The sequence below is a fragment of the Diorhabda sublineata genome, chromosome 8 (assembly GCF_026230105.1).
Source record: "Diorhabda sublineata isolate icDioSubl1.1 chromosome 8, icDioSubl1.1, whole genome shotgun sequence".
Lineage (NCBI taxonomy): Eukaryota > Metazoa > Arthropoda > Insecta > Coleoptera > Chrysomelidae > Diorhabda > Diorhabda sublineata.
The window spans coordinates 10,544,934-10,565,697 of NC_079481.1; the positions used below are offsets into that span (position 1 = coordinate 10,544,934).

Consider the following 20,764-nt stretch of genomic DNA (forward strand, 5'->3'; position numbering starts at 1 on the left):
TAGTAGTCGGGGGGATGAACTTTTCATATTGTGATTAAAAGTACTGCTTTAATCTCTAGTTGTGTCATTTGTTTCTACTGATTTATTGTTTTGCAACTGATTTTTCGAAAATCAATATAAAATACTTTTTTTAACCCATTTTAATAATTTTTTATTCAAATTCAGTTGATTCTATACCCGGTAGAAGAAAAAACAAATTTAATCACAATTATTTACCCTAATTCAACAAACTATTATTTAAATAGTTAACTTTAATATTCTATTTACTTCTTTTTGAGTTAACATGAAATAGAATTTGTGATTTAATGTTTTTTCTATTTTTATTTAAACATTCTAAAGTACGATCTTCGAGTTGGAGTTAAAAGGACTTTACTGACATTTGGAGAGGGCTCGATCAAATTGGAAACAAAGAAAACATTTGAATTTTTGAAAGTATACTTTCCGTAAAAAAAATAAATACAAATTATTAAGATTTATATCTCGCGGCACCTTGTCTTGCTAACTCATCTGCAGCTTCGTTGCCTTTAATACCTTGGTGGCCAGCAACGTGTTGCTTGAAAAATATAAATATATCATCAGAACTACTCGCCTCAAGTTATATATTTCATCTGGTGTAGAGGAAAATAAAATATCTGATGAATAAAATACTAGAAAAGAAGGTAGTTAGAGAGAATTTGATGCTTTCTGTCAATGAAATTAGTCTTTAATAAAACTTTATGAAAGAAAAAACAAACTTGATGCTTTTTATGATTTAAGTTTGATTGATTGTTACTTTTAACCATCGAAATGACCTTAAAACTTAAATAAAACGAACTTGCAATAATAAAATCGATTTATGATAACACCTGTATAAAATCACCTTGATTATTTAACTTTGATAAAATGAAACTTCGATAAAAAAAATTATTCACAATGAAACATCAATAAAACGAACTTTTTGATGTCATTAGACAAGCTGTGAGATGTGGTCTGCAGTTTCATCCTCCTCCATGCACTAGCAGCATCCTGGTCATCCATGGTGCCCAGAAGGCAGAGAAGGGGGCTTAAATGACCCTGTATGGTTAAAAATCCAAATGCTAGTCAAATTTATTGCCTTTTTAATTAGAGCAGTTATTTGATGTGCGACGTACAAGGTCCATCTATATGTGCCTTTGCTTGTTTCATGCCAGGTGTCTCTATCCATCTCTACCAAGCTTGCCTTGGAGGCAGAGACGTAATAGCAACACTTTTGGTTACACCAAGAAAGAGTTACAGGTATTTTTTGTTTCGAAATATAGGTCTGCTACTATATATTAGTGAAATTGTCCTTGTGATATTCAACAAATTACCAACACGTTGACTGCCAACTATAAAATAAATCATAATTTACCTCCCCCGAGGTAAAAATTTTACATGATTCAAACAAGAAATGAACCTTTTTTACATTTCCTATACCTTTCAGTAATAACTTTCTATTTAAATGAATATTTTTAATGATATATTGCAATTAAATAAAATTGTGAAAATCGCCTTGGCAGTCAACGTGTCGAAGAAAAAAAAATGCTAAATAGATAGTAAATTATGGGAACCTGGGTGTGATACAAAAGATTTGTAAGAATTAATGATGTTAATTGAGTGTATTTAATAATTTGACTTGGATCATTATAAATTTGAATTAAACAATGGAAAACTGCAATCATTAATTAATTAAAAAATACCGACTCACCCATTTTACATCTAAAAAACTTTTAATCACGGTATCCAATATTTTCAAATCTTCTTTATTTTTAACGTCTCCTCCAGACGCAGTTTTCCAATTGTTTTTCTTCCAATTTTTTATCCATTTTGTCATACAATTGATGGTAAATTGGGAGTCGGTGAAAATTTTCACTTTCTTGACACCTACAATCAAAAAAAAAAAATAAAATTTGATGATACAATAGAGAAAATTATAATACCTTGTTGTTCCAATACTTTTAAACCTTCAATACAAGCTTGTATTTCTGCTGTATTATTAGTAGCTCTACCCTCGACTGGTTTTGATATATTTCTAGAATAAACAATAAAATATTGGGAATCTATAGATATTCTTATAATAAATACTCACAGTTGATGATTGTCTCCGAACCAAACACCAATCCCAGCTTTAGCATTTGATTTTCCGTTATTTTCACAAGCTCCATCAGTAAAAACAGTTACATAACCATCATCTTCTTCAAAACTTGATTTAAATCTTTTAGTATCCACAGGACAATCAGTCTCATCATCAGATGAACATGTAGTTACTATATTTCTATTCCTATAAGATAACAATAAGGATATTTCATAATTATATGAATAACTTTAATTAAATTACTTTGTAGAGAAATTATTAACAGTAAAGTTGTTTCCTATAGGTAAATCACAATTAAGGGTGTTTTTTAATATCACAATTTCTTTTCTAATACTCTTAACTTCGGTATTTAATAATTTGGCACGTCTCTCAGCTGAATCCAGACGCTGAAGAAGATTCTCTAATTTACTAGATCTGCAATAATAATAAGATTATAAATATGTATGGTATAGATTTTTCATAAATATATGAAAAACATTACTAAACACTTTGTTTCTCACCCTGCTATATCCATGATACCTAATGATAAAAAAGGAAATCTAAAAATTGTCAATGTGGAAACTAAAAAGCTAAATGGTTTCGAACATAGAAAAGTGTATCCCATTTATCACTTAATCACTACACCCAACAATTATTCCTAATCATTTTTAGTTAAACTTAATAAAAAATATTAGTTCGTATATCTATTAATTAAATATTTATGGTTTTCGTTTATAACATAACCTAATAGTCTAGACGATTGTCAATATTCTTCTTTTTTTAAATCAGTTAAAACAAGTGCTCGGTTAAAAAAAATTTGCAATAATTTTATTCATAAACATTTGTTGTAAATTTTTTCGAATAACTCAAATTATGAATTATAAATACGATAGGTTTTAAATATTTTCAATTTCCGCAAATGTTTTTTTATATTTTTAAAATTTTCATAAAACACTCTATTTGTTCAATTTGTCTATGTGCGATCCGAAAGTTGTGGGTTCAATTAGGTGGGAGTAATACAGTGGGCGGGAGTAGAGGACTAGAAAATGGCGATTCCGATATTTTTAGAAGTGTTTGCATTTAAAAATCGTAAACAGTTGTATTAAATACAGTAAAGTTGAGTTAATTAATGAAAAATAAATTCCTAAAGTAAGTACTTATCAATTATAATTGATCGAATATTCTACCGAAGCTCCATTCATCAACATTTAATACTAAATTCTTATATAAATCCATATTAATAAATTTGATGTTTTCAAATAAATATTTCCTAGAATAACGTACTTTAACTGTAAGTTATTTTTTATAAATGTTTCATTTAATAGATGTCAATTCAAATACTAATTGATAATTGACAATTGAATATTAGTATAAAAATATCTATAACCTACTTATTACCAATAGATTAATTTTGCTTATAGATATGCAAGGTCAAGAAGGCCTTTCTGGGTCTTCGGACCACAGATTGGCTCTGATCCATGAGATGAGCGCTCATAATTTTGACCTTATAAGATTCGCCTCTTACAGAACTGCCACAAAATTGAGATTCATACAAAAAAAAGTGAGCTGTGAGTATGAGTTAATTTAATTAAGATAAAAAATAATTATTACGACAATTACGAACTGTTTTGTATTAATTAAGATGAACTAATCAACATGTCTATAAAGTGAGATTTTCGGGATCATACAAGAATTTTTTCCATCACTGCGATGTAATTTTTTGAAGTGCTTTGTAATTTTCAAGCAGAGTGCTTGCCAGTTTCCAAGCTTCAGAGAGGGAAGTAGAAAATCTTGTTCCATGTTGAGGACGAGAGAATATTTCTGAAGCCAGATGTAGAGTAATGTCGAATGCCATTGAAGTTTAACTCCAAAAACCCATCGTCTCACCACAATATTAACTTTATCGTTTTTCGAGACGTCCTACCAAATCACATATGATTTCCGTCGGGATTTACAAGTTTCTGGGTTCAAATCTAGTGTGCTGCAGAGTACTACCAGAGTTCTGTCGAATGCCACCTATCTCACTTCAAAAACCCACCGCCTAACCTAATCCAGGTTAGGGGAAAGACTAGATGGTATTCGATTGTAAAATACAAAGGATTTGCATACAATAGATAATTTTGTACATACTTTCACTTATACAGGAAATTCATATCAATATTAAACAATCTATATAATACAGAGGAGTAGAAGAACAATATTCTATTGCAGCCATAGTTTTTTTCTATATTTTTTCTATCTTCTTATTTCTAATATCTGTTATATCTTTTACAGGGTGAGCCAATAACCCTGTATTTTAAATCAAAACACAGTTGATGTAATTCAATTTATCCATATTGACTACATTCTGTGGTAAAAGAATAAGTTACAGAGTGATATTTATGAAGGAAAAAAGTATTTGTATGTTGATTCACCCTGTATAAGATTTAACTAATGTTAGCAAAATCGATTATTTTTTTTTAATATTGAAGACTGTCAAAAAGATTTAGATACAATAGATCGTTAATCGTACATATTTCAAATTATACAGGGCTAGTCAAAATGCATATACAATTTTTTTCTCATTTAAATGGATAACCCTGTATTTTACATCAAACCAATAAACTACAGTTAATGTAGTTAAACAATAAGTTACATGGTAATATTTATAAATGAGAAAAATTGTATTTGTATTTAGGTTCACCTTGTATAATATTTAAATAATGTTAGTGAAATCGATCGTTTTTCTAAATTTTGATAACCATAAAAAAATTTGGATGCAATAGATCGTTAATCTTGTACATATTTCAAATTATACAGGGCCAATCAAAATAGATATACACTTTTTCACTCATTTAAATGGATAACCCTGTATTTTACATCAAAACCACAAATTACACTCAATTTAGTTTACTAAATATAGCTAATATTAAATACTAGGTCGTTAATTTAAATGAGAAAAAAAAAATATTTGTATTTTGATTCACCCTGTATAAGATTTAAGAAATATTTTAAAAATCGTTTTTCTAAAAATTGAAGACCATAAAAAATATTTAATTACAAACAATCAATAATATTATACATAAAGGATATTAAATTTGAAATAAAATAAAGAGTATTCGGTCTGAAATATTAAATTTTAGTCTGCAGCTCAGCGGAATTGATCACTACCAGGCAGAGTTTTCAAAATCATCATTTCTCCATAAAATTTTCCATTCCTCATTATGAGACTGCAAAAATGATCCCTAATAGAGCAGCACTCTGCTTGAAAAGTACAAATATCACAGAACGGTGATGAGAACCGTTTTTTTTTGTTTCCTCGGAACTTTTACTTTACAGACATTGAATTAACTTTTTATTTTCATAGTACACGCAGTGGATATTTGGAATGTGATAGAAGCATTTCGAGAACAAGGTTTACACGCCCTGGAACCTTCCCAAGAATTGAGCGTCGCTCGTCTGGAAACATTGCTTTGCTCTCTTTACCACAGTTTGAATAAGAGGGCCCCACCTACGCAACAAGCACACGTTGACGTTTGCGTTAGCTTGTTGCTAAATTGGATTCTGGCAGCTTATGCTACCGTGTATGTGAAATTTTTTGTAACAAACAACGAAATGGTATTCTAATATTTTTCTTATTATATTTCAGTGATAATGTTGGAAAAATTAGAGTATTTTCAATAAAAGTAGCCCTCGCTACTTTATGTGCCGGGAAACTCATGGACAAACTTCGTTGTAAGTACAATATTCAACAAAACTTCAAATTTAATAATGAACTTCGATTCTCTACAATTATATATAGGGTTTTTCAAAATTAGGAACGGAATTGTAAGTTTTGAATTGATGAAAGAAACGTTTTTCCATTTCTTCCGTTGATTCAATTTTTTTTCAGATATATTCTCACAAATATCCGATAGCAACGGATTACTTCTACAGTGGAGGTTCAATGAATACCTTCAAGAGGTATTAGCGCTTCCGGCTGCAGTTTACGAATCACCTACTTTCAATTATACGGATTCTCTTGCCAATACAATTTTTAATCCGGTAAGAAGAGATGGTTGGTTAAAAAATTTTTGTGCCGAATGCTCTGATCATATCAATAAATATCCTGAATATCGAATAATTTTTTTCAAATTGATTTCAGAATGCCAAAGTTACCGTTAATGATTTTTTGGATACCATGATGTTTGATCCCGGACCTCCTGCTCTGGTTTGGTTACCATTGTTACACCGTTTGGCTAATGTCGAAAATGGTACGTATTTCTATATAAATTTTAATTTCACAAAAAATATTTTTTCCAGATATACACAGGGATCAATTTTCATTTTGAAAAATGCGTTATATATATTTGAGTTATTAAAATATTATTTTCTGAAATTTAATGTCTCGGATGAAATATTTTCTATTTTATTTCTAATTTAACATCCTTCCACTTTATCATTAAAATATTTTGATGTAGTATGCAGAGTATTTGAAAAGCTACAATCAATTTTCAATGAATTATTTCAAAACCCTGTATATTTGACAATATGTACAATATTATTGATTTATTGTACCTAAATCTTTTTTATGGTCTTCAATTTTTAGAAAACCGATCAATTTTGATGATATTTCTTATCTTATACAGGGTGAATCAAAATACAAATACATTTTTTTTTCATTTAAATGAATGTCCTAGTATTTTATATTACCGTTTTAAATTATTGTTAATGCGAATAAATTAAAATAAATTATCTGTAATTTGTGGTTTTGATATAAAATACAGGGTTATCCATTTAAGTGAGTGAAAAAATGTATATTTCAACTCGCCCTGTATAATTTGAAATATCTACAAGATTAGCGATCTATTGTATCCAAATTTTTTTATGTTTATCAAAATTAAGAAAAATTATCTATTTTGCTAACATCACTTGAATCTTATACAGGGTGAATCAGAATAGAAATACATTTTTTTCCTTTATAAATATCACCCTTAAACTACTATTGTATTTATATTTGGTTTAATATTAAATATATAGGGTGTTAAGAAAAAACTTATCACTAACTACTATTTTAATCGGTTTAACAAATTTTCTCATTTTTACTTTAAAAATTATTTTTTTTTTTTGATGATCGATATAAAATTATATTCCAGTTATTCATCCAGTTCAATGTGACGCTTGCCAAAGGGAAAATTTCACAGGATTCCGGTATAGGTGTCAGAAATGTCCCCATTATACCCTTTGTCAGGATTGTTTTTGGAGAGGACGTGTATCTTCACCCCACATACTTGAACATCAAGTTAAAGAATACGCTTCATTTGTGAGTAAACGAAATTTAAATAACCTTTTTTTATAAAAACCGTTTGTCTACTGAGGATGTCGTTTTTAATAATTTTTATATTTGTGTCTGGTAGTTGTAGTATTAAATTTATTTTTTTAATTTAGATTATTTGTAGATTTTTATAATAAAAAACCACCACAATTCGACATTTTTCAATTTTTTAATACAATTAGACACTTTAATATAGGGGGAAACTATTACTTACCGTTTAAATTTGATTAATCATTGTTGTGAATTACCCTGTATGTATAATTCAGATATTTTTATCATTCTATAAAGTTCATTCACAATTAGATATGTTTTTACAGGGTAAAACGACATTTTTTAACACAATTAGACACTTTAATACAGGGGGAAATTATTATTTACCTTTCAAATTTGAATATTCATTGTTGTGAATTACCCTGTATGTATAATTCCGATATTTTCATCATTCTATAAAGTTCAATCAAAATTAGATATGTTTTTACAGGGTGAAACGAAATTTTTCCACAAAATTAGACACTTTGTTACAGGGGGAAACTATTATTTACTGTATAAATTTGCATATTCATTGTTGTGAATTACCCTGTATGTATATTTCTGATTATTTCATTATTATATAAAGTTAAATCAAAATTAGATATATTTTTACAGGATGAAACGACATTTTTCAACACAATTAGACACTTTGGTACAGGGGGAAACTATTATTTAGTGTATAAATTTGCATATTCATTGTTGTGAATTACCCTGTATATAATATTCGGATATTTTTATCATTACATGAATTTCAATCCAAATCAGACATTTTTTACAGGGTGCAACCATATTTTTCAATTTGGTTAACACAATTAGTCACTTTATTACAGGAGGAAACTATTATTTACCGTATAAATTTGAATATTCATTGTTGTGAATTACCCTGTACATAATATTCATTATCAATGAAGTTCAATCAAAATCAGACATTTTTTTACAGAGTGAAACATTTTTCAATTTTTCTTTACAATTAGACACTTAGTTACATTATTTGTAGAATTTTTACTAAAACAACCAAAATTTAAACAAATTTTTCATGAAATTTGGAATAGAAACCCAAAATCTAATCGGAAAAATAATTAATTTGAGAAAAATAGTGAAATTACCCAAAGTAGTAGTTTTCCAATTATTATTTTTTATCAAATATGTATATCGATCTTATTTATTACAATTTTTTGGTTTAATGATTTTTTTTTCATATTTCAGTCTCCAAGTAAGACGATTGGGCAGTCACTGAGAAAATCATTCCGGTGCGTTCCAGATAAACAGAAAAATAACTTACCCAGATTTCCAGAACAGCCAGAAAAAACTTTGAACCTTTCCCATATTGTGTGAGTGAATAATCGAATAATTTCGATTATTTTAATAGATATTTCGATTGGAACTTACATTTTGATTATATACAGGGTGTTTAAATAGCAAAGTTTGCTGTAACGTATTCTGACATTTTCATCATTCTATAAAATTCAATCAAAATTAGATATGTTTATACAAGGTACAACAACATTTTTCAGTTTTTTAACACAATTGGATACTTTTTACAGGGGGAAACGAATTTTTACTATATAAATTTGAATATTCATTGTTGTGAATTACCCTGTATGTAATATTATATTTTCATCAATCATAGCGTTAAATCACAACTAGATATGTATTTACAGGGTGGAACAAGGTTTTTCAGTTTTTTAACACAATTGGATAGTTTTTTACAGGGGGAAACGAATTTTTACTATATAAATTTGAATATCAATTGTTGTGAAATACCCTTTATGTAATATTATCATAGTTTCAACATTTGTGAAGTTTAATCATAATTGGACACTATGTTACAGGTGGAAACAATTGTTTATCATATAAATTTGAATTGTGAGCTGGAAAATCACCCTGTATATTAAAAAATTCCCATATTGTGGGGAAATTAGACTTTATATTATAATTAAACACGTTTTAACAGGGTGAAACGTAATTTATAATACAATTAGAAACTTCTGTTTATTATATACATTTCTTTATTTAACATAGTACCATTCAGAATCACCCTGTAAGTAATAAAATTCTCGTATTTAAAATATATTACTGTTTTTCTCAATTAGACACATTTTTACAAAGTGAGACGACATTTTTCTATTTTCAACACAATTAGACTCTTACTTCACTCTATAAACTCGAATATTGACTGTAGTGACATCGAAAATCACTTTGTAAGGGATAAAATTCCGTATTTCGAAAATATTCCGCTTTTCTTCTCAATTAGACACTTTCTTACAGGGTGAAACGACATTTTTCTATTTTTAACACAATTAGACACTTTAATTCAATCTATAAACTTGAATATTGACTATAATGACTTTGAAAATCACTCTGTAAAGGATAAAATTGTCGTATTTCAAATATATTCCACTTTTTTTTTAATTAGATACATATTTACAGGCTGAAACGACATTTTTCTATTGTTAACGCAATTCGATACTCTACAAACCCCAATATTGACTATAGGGGCTTAATGAATCACTCTGTATGTAATAATACCCTCTCATTTAAAAAAACTTTTCGAAATTACCGACTTATTACAACAAGTAATGTTTGTGGTGTTATAACCTGCAGTGCACCAAGTATTAAGAATATCGATCATTTGTAGTGAAGAATCACACTGTATGTACTAACACTCTCATATTCGATAGTTTTTTGAAAAAATGTGTAATTTTAGGCCGCCTTCTCCAATTCCATCTCACAACGGTTTCCCGGATGGTAATTTCTCAGCTTTCGATGGAACGGGTAGTTTGGACAGCAGGTCAACAGCAAGAAGGTATTTTGAAAATTTCGTTTTTCCGACATTTTTAACACCTTTTCATTACCCATTAAAAATAGTGTTAATAAAATTTAATTTCATTCATTTTTTTTTTAGATAACTTCACAATTTATTCATTCAGTTGAATATAAACAAATAATCTCAATTTTATTCTAATAATTAATTTTTTTATTTAGAAAAATCTGTTACACTTTTTGAACCTTATTTTATATATAAATACGAGGTTCGTCCCAAGAGTATCGAATCTAATGACAATGTTGTCTATTTTTTGTTCGATTATGATGGTATTTACTACTTTAAAGTCACAGTTTACCATGTAAAAGCTCCAGAGTCGTTATCGAACCTTTAGTAGCTGTATTTTACATAACACTAATTCTCACATCTTCTTCAACCTCCAAACAATACAGATGTAGCTACAAGCAACTTTTCGGTTCCTTATTACTGGAAGGATACCAGTTTGATGACAAATCTGACTTTGAAGGATGCTTTTGCGCAGTTATCGAACTTTTAGTAGCTGTATTTTACAAAACACCAAGTCTTACATCTTCTCCAGCTCTGTACAATACAGATGTAGCTACAAGCAACTTTTCGGTTCCTTATTACTGGAAGGATACCAGTTTGATGACAAATCTGACTTTGAACGATGCTTTTGCGCAGTTATCGAACTTTTAGTAGCTGTATTTTACAAAACACCAAGTCTTACATCTTCTCCAGCTCTGTACAATACAGATGTAGCTACAAGCAACTTTTAGGTTCTTTTTTACTGGAAGGATACAGGTTCAATGAAAAATCTGACTTTGGAAGATATTTTTGCGCAGTTATCGATCCTCTTGTAGCTGTATTTTACACAACACCAAGTCTTACATCTTCTTCAACCTCCAAACAATACTGATGTAACTACCAGTGACTTTTGGGCTCTTTATTACCAAGAGTATACTTGGCCAGATTTGATTTCGAAGAATACTTTTGAGACAAACCTTTGCCAACATTTCGAAAATATTCATTCTAAAACGATTATTTTGACCTTTTTATTTAGCTTGGATAGCGCTCGCGACGACGAGCATCGTTTAATCGCTAGATACGCTGCAAAATTAGCCGAAGAAGCCAGATCTGGAATGGTAAGGAGTAATCTTTCTATAACTCATTATTTAAATTATTTATATTCACAATACAGGCATGAACATTTATTTGTTCTGATATTTTTATGTTGGGTGATCTTCCTAAATGTGCTTTTGCTGTTGCTTCTTTTAGCCCCGAGGCGGTTACAGAAAACACTCCCTGTCGCCGGATACGGTGAGTAGCTCCACGTTGTGCTTGTTGCATTAACATGTTTTAATTCTTTTCGAATAATCTCATCTACTAACCCCCGTATTTAATCGTTCATTTGAATTTTCTTGTTACTTTAATTGAATTTACTTTTATAGGGCAGAGTACCTTCCGAAGCTTGCCTCGGTATGGATTCAACTAGGGCTCAAAGGGAGCTCATCAACCAATTAGAGGCTAAAAATAGGGAAATTATGAGGGAAATAGCCAGGTTGAGGTGAGGGTTGTGAAAACTGTGTTGATTTATATATTTTAATTGCGATTTTCTAAGGCGTCAACAAGAGTTAGAATCCAGCGGACACAGTGCTGATAATCCGGTATTGATGAACGAACTTAGAGCCCTCAGAATGAGAAAAGACGAATTGGAAACGCACCTAACTACGTTACAAGACTCCAGGAGGCAGCTCATGATGCAACTGGAAGGGTTGATGAAAATGTTGAAGGTGAACTTTCTATTTTTGTTTTTTTTTTTATCAATTGAATCAATTTTTTTTAGAATCATCAATCGTCTCCGCGTAGCACTCCAAATTCGTCACCGCGTAGTACAAAATCTCCACCTCTTCTACCGGGCGTTCAACCCACGACGCAACCGAATCCCCGTAGCGCTCCCCAAACCCCCATAGGTATGCCACCTTGTACCATGGCGAATTCCGTACCGGCTGTTAGCCAAACTGTACAGAATAACCAACATCTACCACATTCCCAAGGGATAATTACGGGAAATAGGGAACAAATTAATAGTTTACCCCATGAAAGGGGATATAATAACGATTCTTTGACTGGAGTTGGGGGTGACGTCAGGAGTGCTTTTGGAGGTTCTTCGAATATTAATTTAGGTAAATTCATACAAACTGTATTTTAACTTCCAAAAATAAGCGACGAAACGACAGGAAAAAAAATTTTTTTGTTAATTAAAACATAACCTCAACCACAACATTTGATAATTACTAGTACAAGGTCGATAATGAAATGGACAGGGCAAGAACAGGAGATATACTTTTTCGTCCTTCTATTCATTCATAAATCGATAAATCTTACCCGGCTCGGAGGACCAATTTGTGTAATTGTGAGTGGTAGTGTAGAAAATGATTGTTCTTACCCGACTCGAAAGAGCAGACAATGCAATTGTGAGTAGTAAAGTAAAAATCGCTAGTTTTTTTCCCGCTGGAAGGACCAGACAGTTTAATTGTGAGCTCTAGTGTTAAAATCACTAGTTTTTACCTGGCTCCAAGGACCATATCGTGTAATTGTGAGTGGTAGTGCTGAAATCATTAGTTTTTACCCTGCTCAAAGGACCAGACAGTGTAATTTTGCGTGGTAGTGTAAAAATCGTTAGTTTTTACTCCGCTGGAAGGACCAGACAATGTAATTGTGAGTGGTAGTATAAAAATCACTAGTTTTTACCCGGCTCCAACGACCAGATCGTGTAGTTGTGAGTGGTAGTGTTGAAATCGCTAGTTTTTACCTGGCTGAAAAAACCACATAGTGTAATTGAGTGTAGTATTGTGAAAATCGCAGGTTTTTACCCCGCTGCAAGGACCAGACAGTGTAATTGTGAGTATTAGTGTTCAAATCACTAGTTTTTACTTAACTCCAAAGACCAGGTCGTGTAATTGTGAGTGGTAGTGTAAAAATCGTTAGTTTTTACGCGACTCGAAGGACCAAATAATGTAATTGTGAGTTTTAGTGTAGAAATCAATTTGTTTCTGAACGTTAATGTGTATAAGGAACATAATGGACCTTCCAAAACAGCTAGGAGGCTTTCGATACCCCCTGGAAAATCACAAAAGAAATATTTTGTGCATTTCAAACCCCATAAAACAAACCAGTAGATGTGCAACAACTTGTGAAGAATGCAATGTTTGAAATGGAGATTGAAACTCTAAAAAATAATAAAAAAGAGAATAAAAGATGAAAACAAAGACTTCTTTTTCATTAGATCACAAATGGTGTTTGATTAGTGAGTTTTCCATTACCAAAACTCTTCCTATCCGACAACATCCACTTTAATCATCAGATTTAGCACCAAGTGATTTTTGGCTATCCGAGGATATAAAAATAATGTGATGAAGGGAAAAATTGAAGCATTATTGAAGATCACAACAAAAATATTCCAAAAGGATTATTTCTGAAATATTTTTTTTCAGTTATAGTTTTTAAAATCCAAAGCAACTGTTTTTTTATTCTATCTAGTGAAAACTGGAAATCAACCAATCCAAGTATTGGTAAAACCATTTCCGGTAAATGGATCTTGAAAACTAATCTGTTGTCATTGTGATTTTATAACCGGATAGACTTTAATTAAAATTTATGATAAATAATTAGTTTTAAAAATTTCTACAACGCTTTGCAACATCTAAATTGAAATTTAATAATAAATAATTTAAACATTTCAGGTAACGGAAATGGTACTCCTGGATCTGTAGGTCGTTCTCTAAGGAACGATCTATTAGTAGCAGCAGATTCCGTCACCAATGCCATGTCTACTTTAGTCAGAGAATTAAATTCAGGTACTGATTAATATTAGAATATTGATATTTAAAGCAGCTTCTCGATCCCAAAAAATCGCTATTCTAGAATTTTTGTTAATTCCTTTTTTTTGTATACATTTATTTTAATTTGTGGCAAGATGTTTTCGGAATGATGTTTGAGTCCGCTCATACAGTGATGTTTTTATTATTTTAACTTGAATTACTCGAGTTGTGTTTACAATTTTTATTTTTTTTTTTTTTTTTTCGAAAACACCTTGTATATATAATTATATTTTTTTTCGTTGTACTTATTGGTACATAGATATTTTTGTACAAAATTGAATAGAATGGGTATGCAGCATGTATACACATTACACACAAATACTCTTTAAAACTTTGTTTTGTTGGAACATTTATTTTGTAATTTTCTACATTGTTGTTATATATTTTATATTATATTAATTTTTTTATTTTATATATATTTTGTATAAATTTTTTAAATTTCTTATTTCTTAGACCTTCAAAAATGATTTAAAAAAAATAATAGTAGGATGAAACCCGTTGGAAATGGAGGATATAATAAAAATGAAAGGAAAAATAATTTATGGGCGATTTGGGGTTTGGAAATGGAAGGGGGTGAGTTTTTAAGGGTTTATCTCGATTTCCGTTAAAACTACAAGTCTTATGGCAAAAAGTTGAATAGCAAAGTTGTAGGTAATGAAAAGATCTACAGTTTTTTTATCCAAACTTTTTTCGCATAACCTCAAAAATTATGTGAAAAATTCGAAAAATGAGTTTTTAGTTTTTCTATTTTTATCGTTTACAAAAAAATATTTTTTATATCACGAAAATTGGTGAAAACTTACTTTTTTTATGTCCCAAATACACTCACTTTTATTTATTCCAAATGCATTTTTACCATTTGTTCAGCTTTTTTTGCTTTACTGAGAAAATTTCCCATCGCCATGGTAAGTTGTGTCAGAAAAGGCAAAAAAAAAGAAAAAAACACATCAAAATTGTACAAATGGCAAAAAAATTTTCAAATGCAAATTATTTCGCTTTTTTGCCTTTTCTGAGAAAATTTACTGTAATCATGGCGAATTTTCTCAAAAAGACAAAACTAAATTGTATATATGGTTAGAAAAAAATTTGAAAGGCTTTTTTTCGCTTTTTTGCCTTTTCTGAGAAAATTTACTGTTATGGTAAATAAACAAATTAAAAGTGACAATATCACTGGAAATAATTGAAAAAATGAATAAAAAGTTACAATATCACTTGAAATAATAAAAAAACGAATTAAAACTGACAATATCACTAAAAAAAATTTAAAAAATGAATTATAAGTGACAATATTACTAAAACAATGAAAAAACTCACTATAATTTATATTTGTTTCGTTTTAATTCATTTAATTATCTAAATAAATGAAAAAATCTAATCAAAACTGATAATGAAAAAGATTAAAAAATACTAATTTGAAGTGACAATATCAGTAAAAAATGAAAAAAAAATCGCTATAATTTATATTTTTTTCGTTCTAATTCATTTAACTATATACGTAAAAATAAACAAATTAAAAGTGACAATATCACTAGAAATAATGAAAAAATGAATTAAAAGTTACAATATCACTAAAAAATTTAAGTAACGAAGTATAAGCGACAATATAACCAAAAAAATGAAAACAACCACTATTATTTATATTTTTTTTCGTTGTAATTCATTTAATCATCTAAATAAATAAAAAAATCAAATAAAAACTGATAATATAACTAAAAAATAAAAAAACACAAATTAAAAGTGACAATATCACTAAAAAAATAAAAAAACAAATTAAAAAGTGACAAATACACTAAAAACACATTAAAAGTAACAAATACTCTAAAAACACATTAAAAGTGACAATATCATTAAAAAATATGGGAGAAAAACAAATTAAAAGTGACAATATCATTAAAAAATATGGGAGAAAAACAAATTAAAAGTGACACAAAGTGACAGTATCACTAAAATGAAAAAACCCACTACAATTTATATTTTTTTCGTCCAAATTACTAAGTTTTTCATATTCCGACAGTTTTAAAAATTCGGTTACGGTCAGTTCTTTTCACGTCTAGGTAAGTTTTTTTTTATTTGGATTATTTTGTGTTTACACCAATTTAACAACCCGCATTATTCTTATACGTTCTATAAATATTTAAATGTTAGATTAGTATGTGGAATGCTGCCTGCTGAGTGTTTGTTACATTGCAGAACCTTCTTCGCGTCCAGAAGCTAGCGCGATCAGAAAACCCATAGGTGAGTAGCGTTCACTACCCCCACCTCCACGATTTTCCTTCCCTCGTAATTAATTATTAGAGTACTCTGCTTGTAAATGTGAAAAACTCAAAAATTTATTGGGGTTCAACGAAATTGAGGGTTGATTCGATGGAATAAATCGTTTTTCTGATATAGATTTCGAAGATGACGGCGACGAAGAATCGGACGGAGGATGGCAGCAAGAACTTCAGCGTCGTTACGCGCAGGAAGCGAATTTCATGGCGGAATTACGTGCCCGTCATCCGACTTCCCCACCGGAAAACAATCAAATGGTAGTACAGAATTCGTACGGACAATACAACCACGGACAGCCTTTCCATATGCAAGGAATACATTATCCCCAAAATTCGAACATGAATTCCACTTCCAATTACGTTTTCCATCAGAATTTTTCGAATTTCAGTCAGTCCGGAAGTAATTCCGGACATTTCGGTAATCAGGTTGGAAAAAATTTTGTTTTTAATATTAATATTAATATATTAATTTAACTATTTTTATAGGTTAACTGACTTTGTGAAGCGATTTATTTCAATTTTCAGTAATTAATTCAAATTATTTAGTATTTTAAATAGATAGAGGGAAAATGGATATGTAAAGGGTGGAAAATCACTGAATTATATTTTTTATACATATTAGAAAAAGTGACTTTAGAATCCTGAATTTTGATTATAGACCTGAAATAATATGATAAATTTGACCAGTAATAGCAAAATCACTTTTATGTCAGCTTCTTTATTCATTCTATAGAAGAAATTATCAAACGGAATATCTATTTTCTCTGTCCTCGTTCCGGTTATGGTAACGACAACAATTCTGGTATAATAAAACGAACCTAACACAATATTACTTTATAAATCGAGAGAAATAAGTCTTCGAATCAGAAAAGTTTCTTCGAATATCCAGAATTCTGACTTTGGTCAATAAATCATTAAAACAAAACTTGTACAATGTCAGCAGACTTGAAATAAGGTGAAGGAGTTGGTGGGAATGCCTCATGGAGTAATGGGGAGACTAGAAAGTCGAAAAGATCCCATGTAACGCGGTTTTTCGAAGGAAAATATCTAATAGGAAAGAGAAGACCCTTCAAGGTCACAGCTGGGCTAACTAATGGAGCTTCTAATTCAAAAAATGCTCACAAATTTCAAGACTGACATAGCTATCTAATAAACAAAAATTTTGTAAAGCCAACAGACTTAAAATCATGTGGTTTTACAAGAGAAAGGTCCATATTAAGTGGTTTTTGAAGGAAAACATGCCATTTGAAGTGGTTTTTGCAAGAAAAGATCCCATATAAAGTGGTTTTTGAAGGAAATATTCTACATAAAGTGGTCTTCGAAGGAAATGTATCTATATTAAGTGGTTTACGGAGAAAAAGGCCCATATGAAGTGGTTTTTGCAAATGAAAAGGTCATATAAATTGATATTCGAAGAAAAAATCCTATATGAAATGGTTTTGGAAGATAAAGATCCTATATAAGTTGATATTTGATGAAAAAATTTTATATGAAGTTGCGTTCGAAGGAAAAGGTCCATATGAATTAGTTTTTGTAGATTAAGATACCATATGAAGTGGTTTTTGGAGAAAAAGGTTGATATATAGTGGTTTTTGAAGAAAAAAGTGTGATATGGGAGACAAAGGTCCTATATGAAATAGTTTTCATAGAAAAAGATCACATATGTAGTGGTTTTTGAAGGGTAAATCTTATATGAAGTGTTGGAAGGAAAAGATCCCATATGATGTGGTTTGCGAAGCAAATAATCCGATTTAAATTGGCTTTTGATCCTATATGAAGTGATTTTCCAAAAACGGGTCTACAGGGTAATCCCGAGATCTCAAGCTTTGTAAATAAAATTCCTATAACTGCTTTAAAAATTGATTCTCTTGCTCAATCTGATCTATCAAATTAGAGATTTGTTATTTTTGAGATTACCTTTTGTACAATATACCGAAGATTGAATTTTTTCTGTTTCCCTCGTATAATTCATGATAATTTTTTTTAGACAAATAGACCGGACAAATTATTACACGCAGAAACAGCAATGAAGAACGACGCACAAGAATCATTGGAAGAAAACGAAGAAATTAAAAATAAGGAAACCCTGCAATTCGAGGAAGCTTTGAAACAATGGGTGAATCGGTAAAGTCCATAAAACTGAAATTCCTGTCATCGACATCGATTATCTAATTAATTAAAAAAATAGCTAATCCAACAACCCCCTACAAATATTCATCTATCGATTTAATATTTTATACATTTATTCAAGAAGTGTGATTTTTTTTTTATTTGTTCTGGAAGTAAGAATTTTCTAATATTTGAAAAAAAAAACTACCATTATACCAATTTAGGTAGTTGTACATCATTTTGGTACCTCAGTTTTTCAAAATTTTGTTCCGATAGACACTGAACTTCGAAATAAGAATGAAATTTGCTTATAGTCGGACCAAATATTTAACCTACCTAAAGCTATCTCTACTTGTAACGCTTTTCATACCTTTTTAATAAATAAGATGGAATGACGAGGGAAGACGGAAAAAAAAAATAAATAAAGACACAGAAATCAATAAGTTGAAGTTGTAAAACTGTGCGAGGAAATTATATAATAATATCTCTATAGTCATAGAATTTGGTTAGTTCCTCAAGAACCTGAATAATTAGTGTAAAGACACGAAGAATTCATTCGGATTTGGTTGAATAGAATGAAAATATTCGTTGCTTATTTCGTCTAACTTCGAAATTTATGAGAAAAATGTTTTTTTTTCGGATTTCTCACAAAAACTCGAAAAAGTCTTTTTATAAGAAAAATATGTTTTTTTTCTTTGGATTCTCTCCAAAATCTAGAAAAAGGTGGTTTTTGTTGATATGAATCGAAAGTCTATAGTTTATTTTTTATTAGATTTGGAGGTTATCTTATGAAATATTCAAGTTTCTTCATTAAAAAACTATATTTCAGTATTTTTTAGTTTTTGGTTTTAGTTTATGTTTTTTTGCTTTGGATTTTTTACAAAATCCATAATGGTGAATTTAGTTCAGAAATATAGCGTTTTAAAAAAAAGATTCACTAGCGAGGTTGATTTTGTTTGCGTGTAATTTTTAATAATTGAAAAAAAAATATGGGAAACTGTAGAAAAGTTGTAAGAAAAATCCGTTTTCTTTTTGAAAAAATTGTCATTTTTTTTAATTTGATCAAAACAAATGTGAAAAAACATTTTTCTCTGTGTATTTTGTTGTACCAACTTCATCTACATAAAAATTGCCACCTTCCAACCGATTTTTTCTTCTCTTTGAATAATAACTTTTTGTTTTTACTATTCTTCACATCTCCGACCCACTTTTTTATTGAATTTGAAGGTTTCCTTGAAAAAAATTCAATTTTCTTCATAAAAAACCCGTGTTTCAAAATTTGATTACAACACATTTTTCTTATCGTATTTTATTGTACAATCTCCATCTACATAAAACTTTCACCCGCCAACCAATTTTCTCTTCTCTCCATGTGTCTCATCCACATTTTCATTCGATTTTACCTTTCATTCTCCATTTTTTCTATTTTTCTATTTTTTACATCTTCTTGATCTTCCCTACTTTATCAACCTCCATTTTTTATTGAAACACTTTCCTCTATCTAGTTATTTTTTGACTTTTTTCATGCTCCATCATCCTCCATTTTTACTAATGTTTTTTCTAAAGTAGCCACTTCTTTCACCTTATATACGATCATTACTGATTCTTATCGTTCTCTACTTTCTTTTGTGCATTTTCTTTAACTATCTCATTCCTCACAAATATATTGTTGTACCTACCTTCGTTTTTATTACTAATATTATTGATATTCCTTTGTCGTCTTTGTCTTTTGTACATAAATATATTCTTCTCTTTTATATATTTCCCTTTCTATCGGTGTTGTATCTATTCGTGTTAAAAACTCTTCTAACTTTTGTTTTCCATGCTTCTTCGCATCCTTTCTTTCGTTATATTTCATTTCTTCTACTATTTCATCTTCTCGATATCTTTTTTCTTGTTTTGTTTATATTTTTTGTACTTTTTACTTGTTCTTCGATTATTTCTTCTACTTCCTGTCTATTTTGTCGTAGTAAAACTGTCATTTTTGCTAAGACGATGAAATTAAACTCCTAATTATGAAGGTTCTTCTATATATATTTACATGTATCATATACATTGTGTAGCTAAAAAAATATATATATACATAAAATGTAAACGATTTTCTTGTTAATTTGTTAACGAAAAAAAAATAGTCTATTTGTTCGGTTCAATTGATCTCGATTCAACGTATTATCGATCATTTTTAATTGTTATTTCTTTGACTGAAAGTTTGAGTAGAACTAGTGACAGAATTGTTAAAAGTTTTACATGTTATACAGTAGTTCTTTATTGAACAATAAATAATGTGGTTTTTGTTCCTGTAAATAGAATTTTCATTCCCCTCTT

General features: G+C 29.6%; 2 protein-coding genes across 6 annotated transcripts; one reads left to right on the plus strand and one right to left on the minus strand.

The window, feature by feature from the left end:
* Nucleotides 1-417: 417 nt before the first annotated feature.
* LOC130447346 (ribonuclease H1) lies at nucleotides 418-2,846 on the minus strand. 2 transcript variants are annotated; one of them, XM_056784118.1, is made up of 6 exons: nucleotides 2,593-2,846; nucleotides 2,336-2,506; nucleotides 2,087-2,278; nucleotides 1,938-2,029; nucleotides 1,706-1,881; nucleotides 418-553 (listed from the first exon to the last, which is right to left on the minus strand). In XM_056784118.1, exons 1-6 carry the CDS (start codon nucleotides 2,694-2,696, stop codon nucleotides 467-469), a joined length of 822 nt encoding a protein of 273 aa, XP_056640096.1. In that variant the 5' UTR covers nucleotides 2,697-2,846; the 3' UTR covers nucleotides 418-466. The 2 variants fall into 2 exon arrangements, with proteins under 2 accessions (XP_056640096.1, XP_056640097.1); XM_056784119.1 differs by having other exon boundaries at nucleotides 418-647.
* A 238-nt stretch (nucleotides 2,847-3,084) lies between these two features.
* On the plus strand, nucleotides 3,085-20,743 carry LOC130447944 (dystrobrevin beta). 4 transcript variants are annotated; one of them, XM_056785013.1, is made up of 18 exons: nucleotides 3,085-3,220; nucleotides 3,493-3,639; nucleotides 5,418-5,634; nucleotides 5,700-5,785; nucleotides 5,943-6,094; nucleotides 6,195-6,303; nucleotides 7,186-7,352; nucleotides 8,601-8,725; nucleotides 10,102-10,200; nucleotides 11,240-11,321; nucleotides 11,455-11,496; nucleotides 11,628-11,743; nucleotides 11,798-11,969; nucleotides 12,023-12,362; nucleotides 13,923-14,036; nucleotides 16,251-16,295; nucleotides 16,452-16,756; nucleotides 18,318-20,743. In XM_056785013.1, the coding sequence occupies exons 2-18, from the start codon at nucleotides 3,495-3,497 to the stop codon at nucleotides 18,456-18,458; spliced, it is 2,457 nt and encodes an 818-aa protein (XP_056640991.1). In that variant the 5' UTR covers nucleotides 3,085-3,220; nucleotides 3,493-3,494; the 3' UTR covers nucleotides 18,459-20,743. The 4 variants fall into 4 exon arrangements, with proteins under 4 accessions (XP_056640991.1, XP_056640993.1, XP_056640992.1 ...); XM_056785015.1 differs by lacking the exon at nucleotides 16,251-16,295; XM_056785014.1 differs by lacking the exon at nucleotides 11,455-11,496.
* Nucleotides 20,744-20,764: the final 21 nt, after the last annotated feature.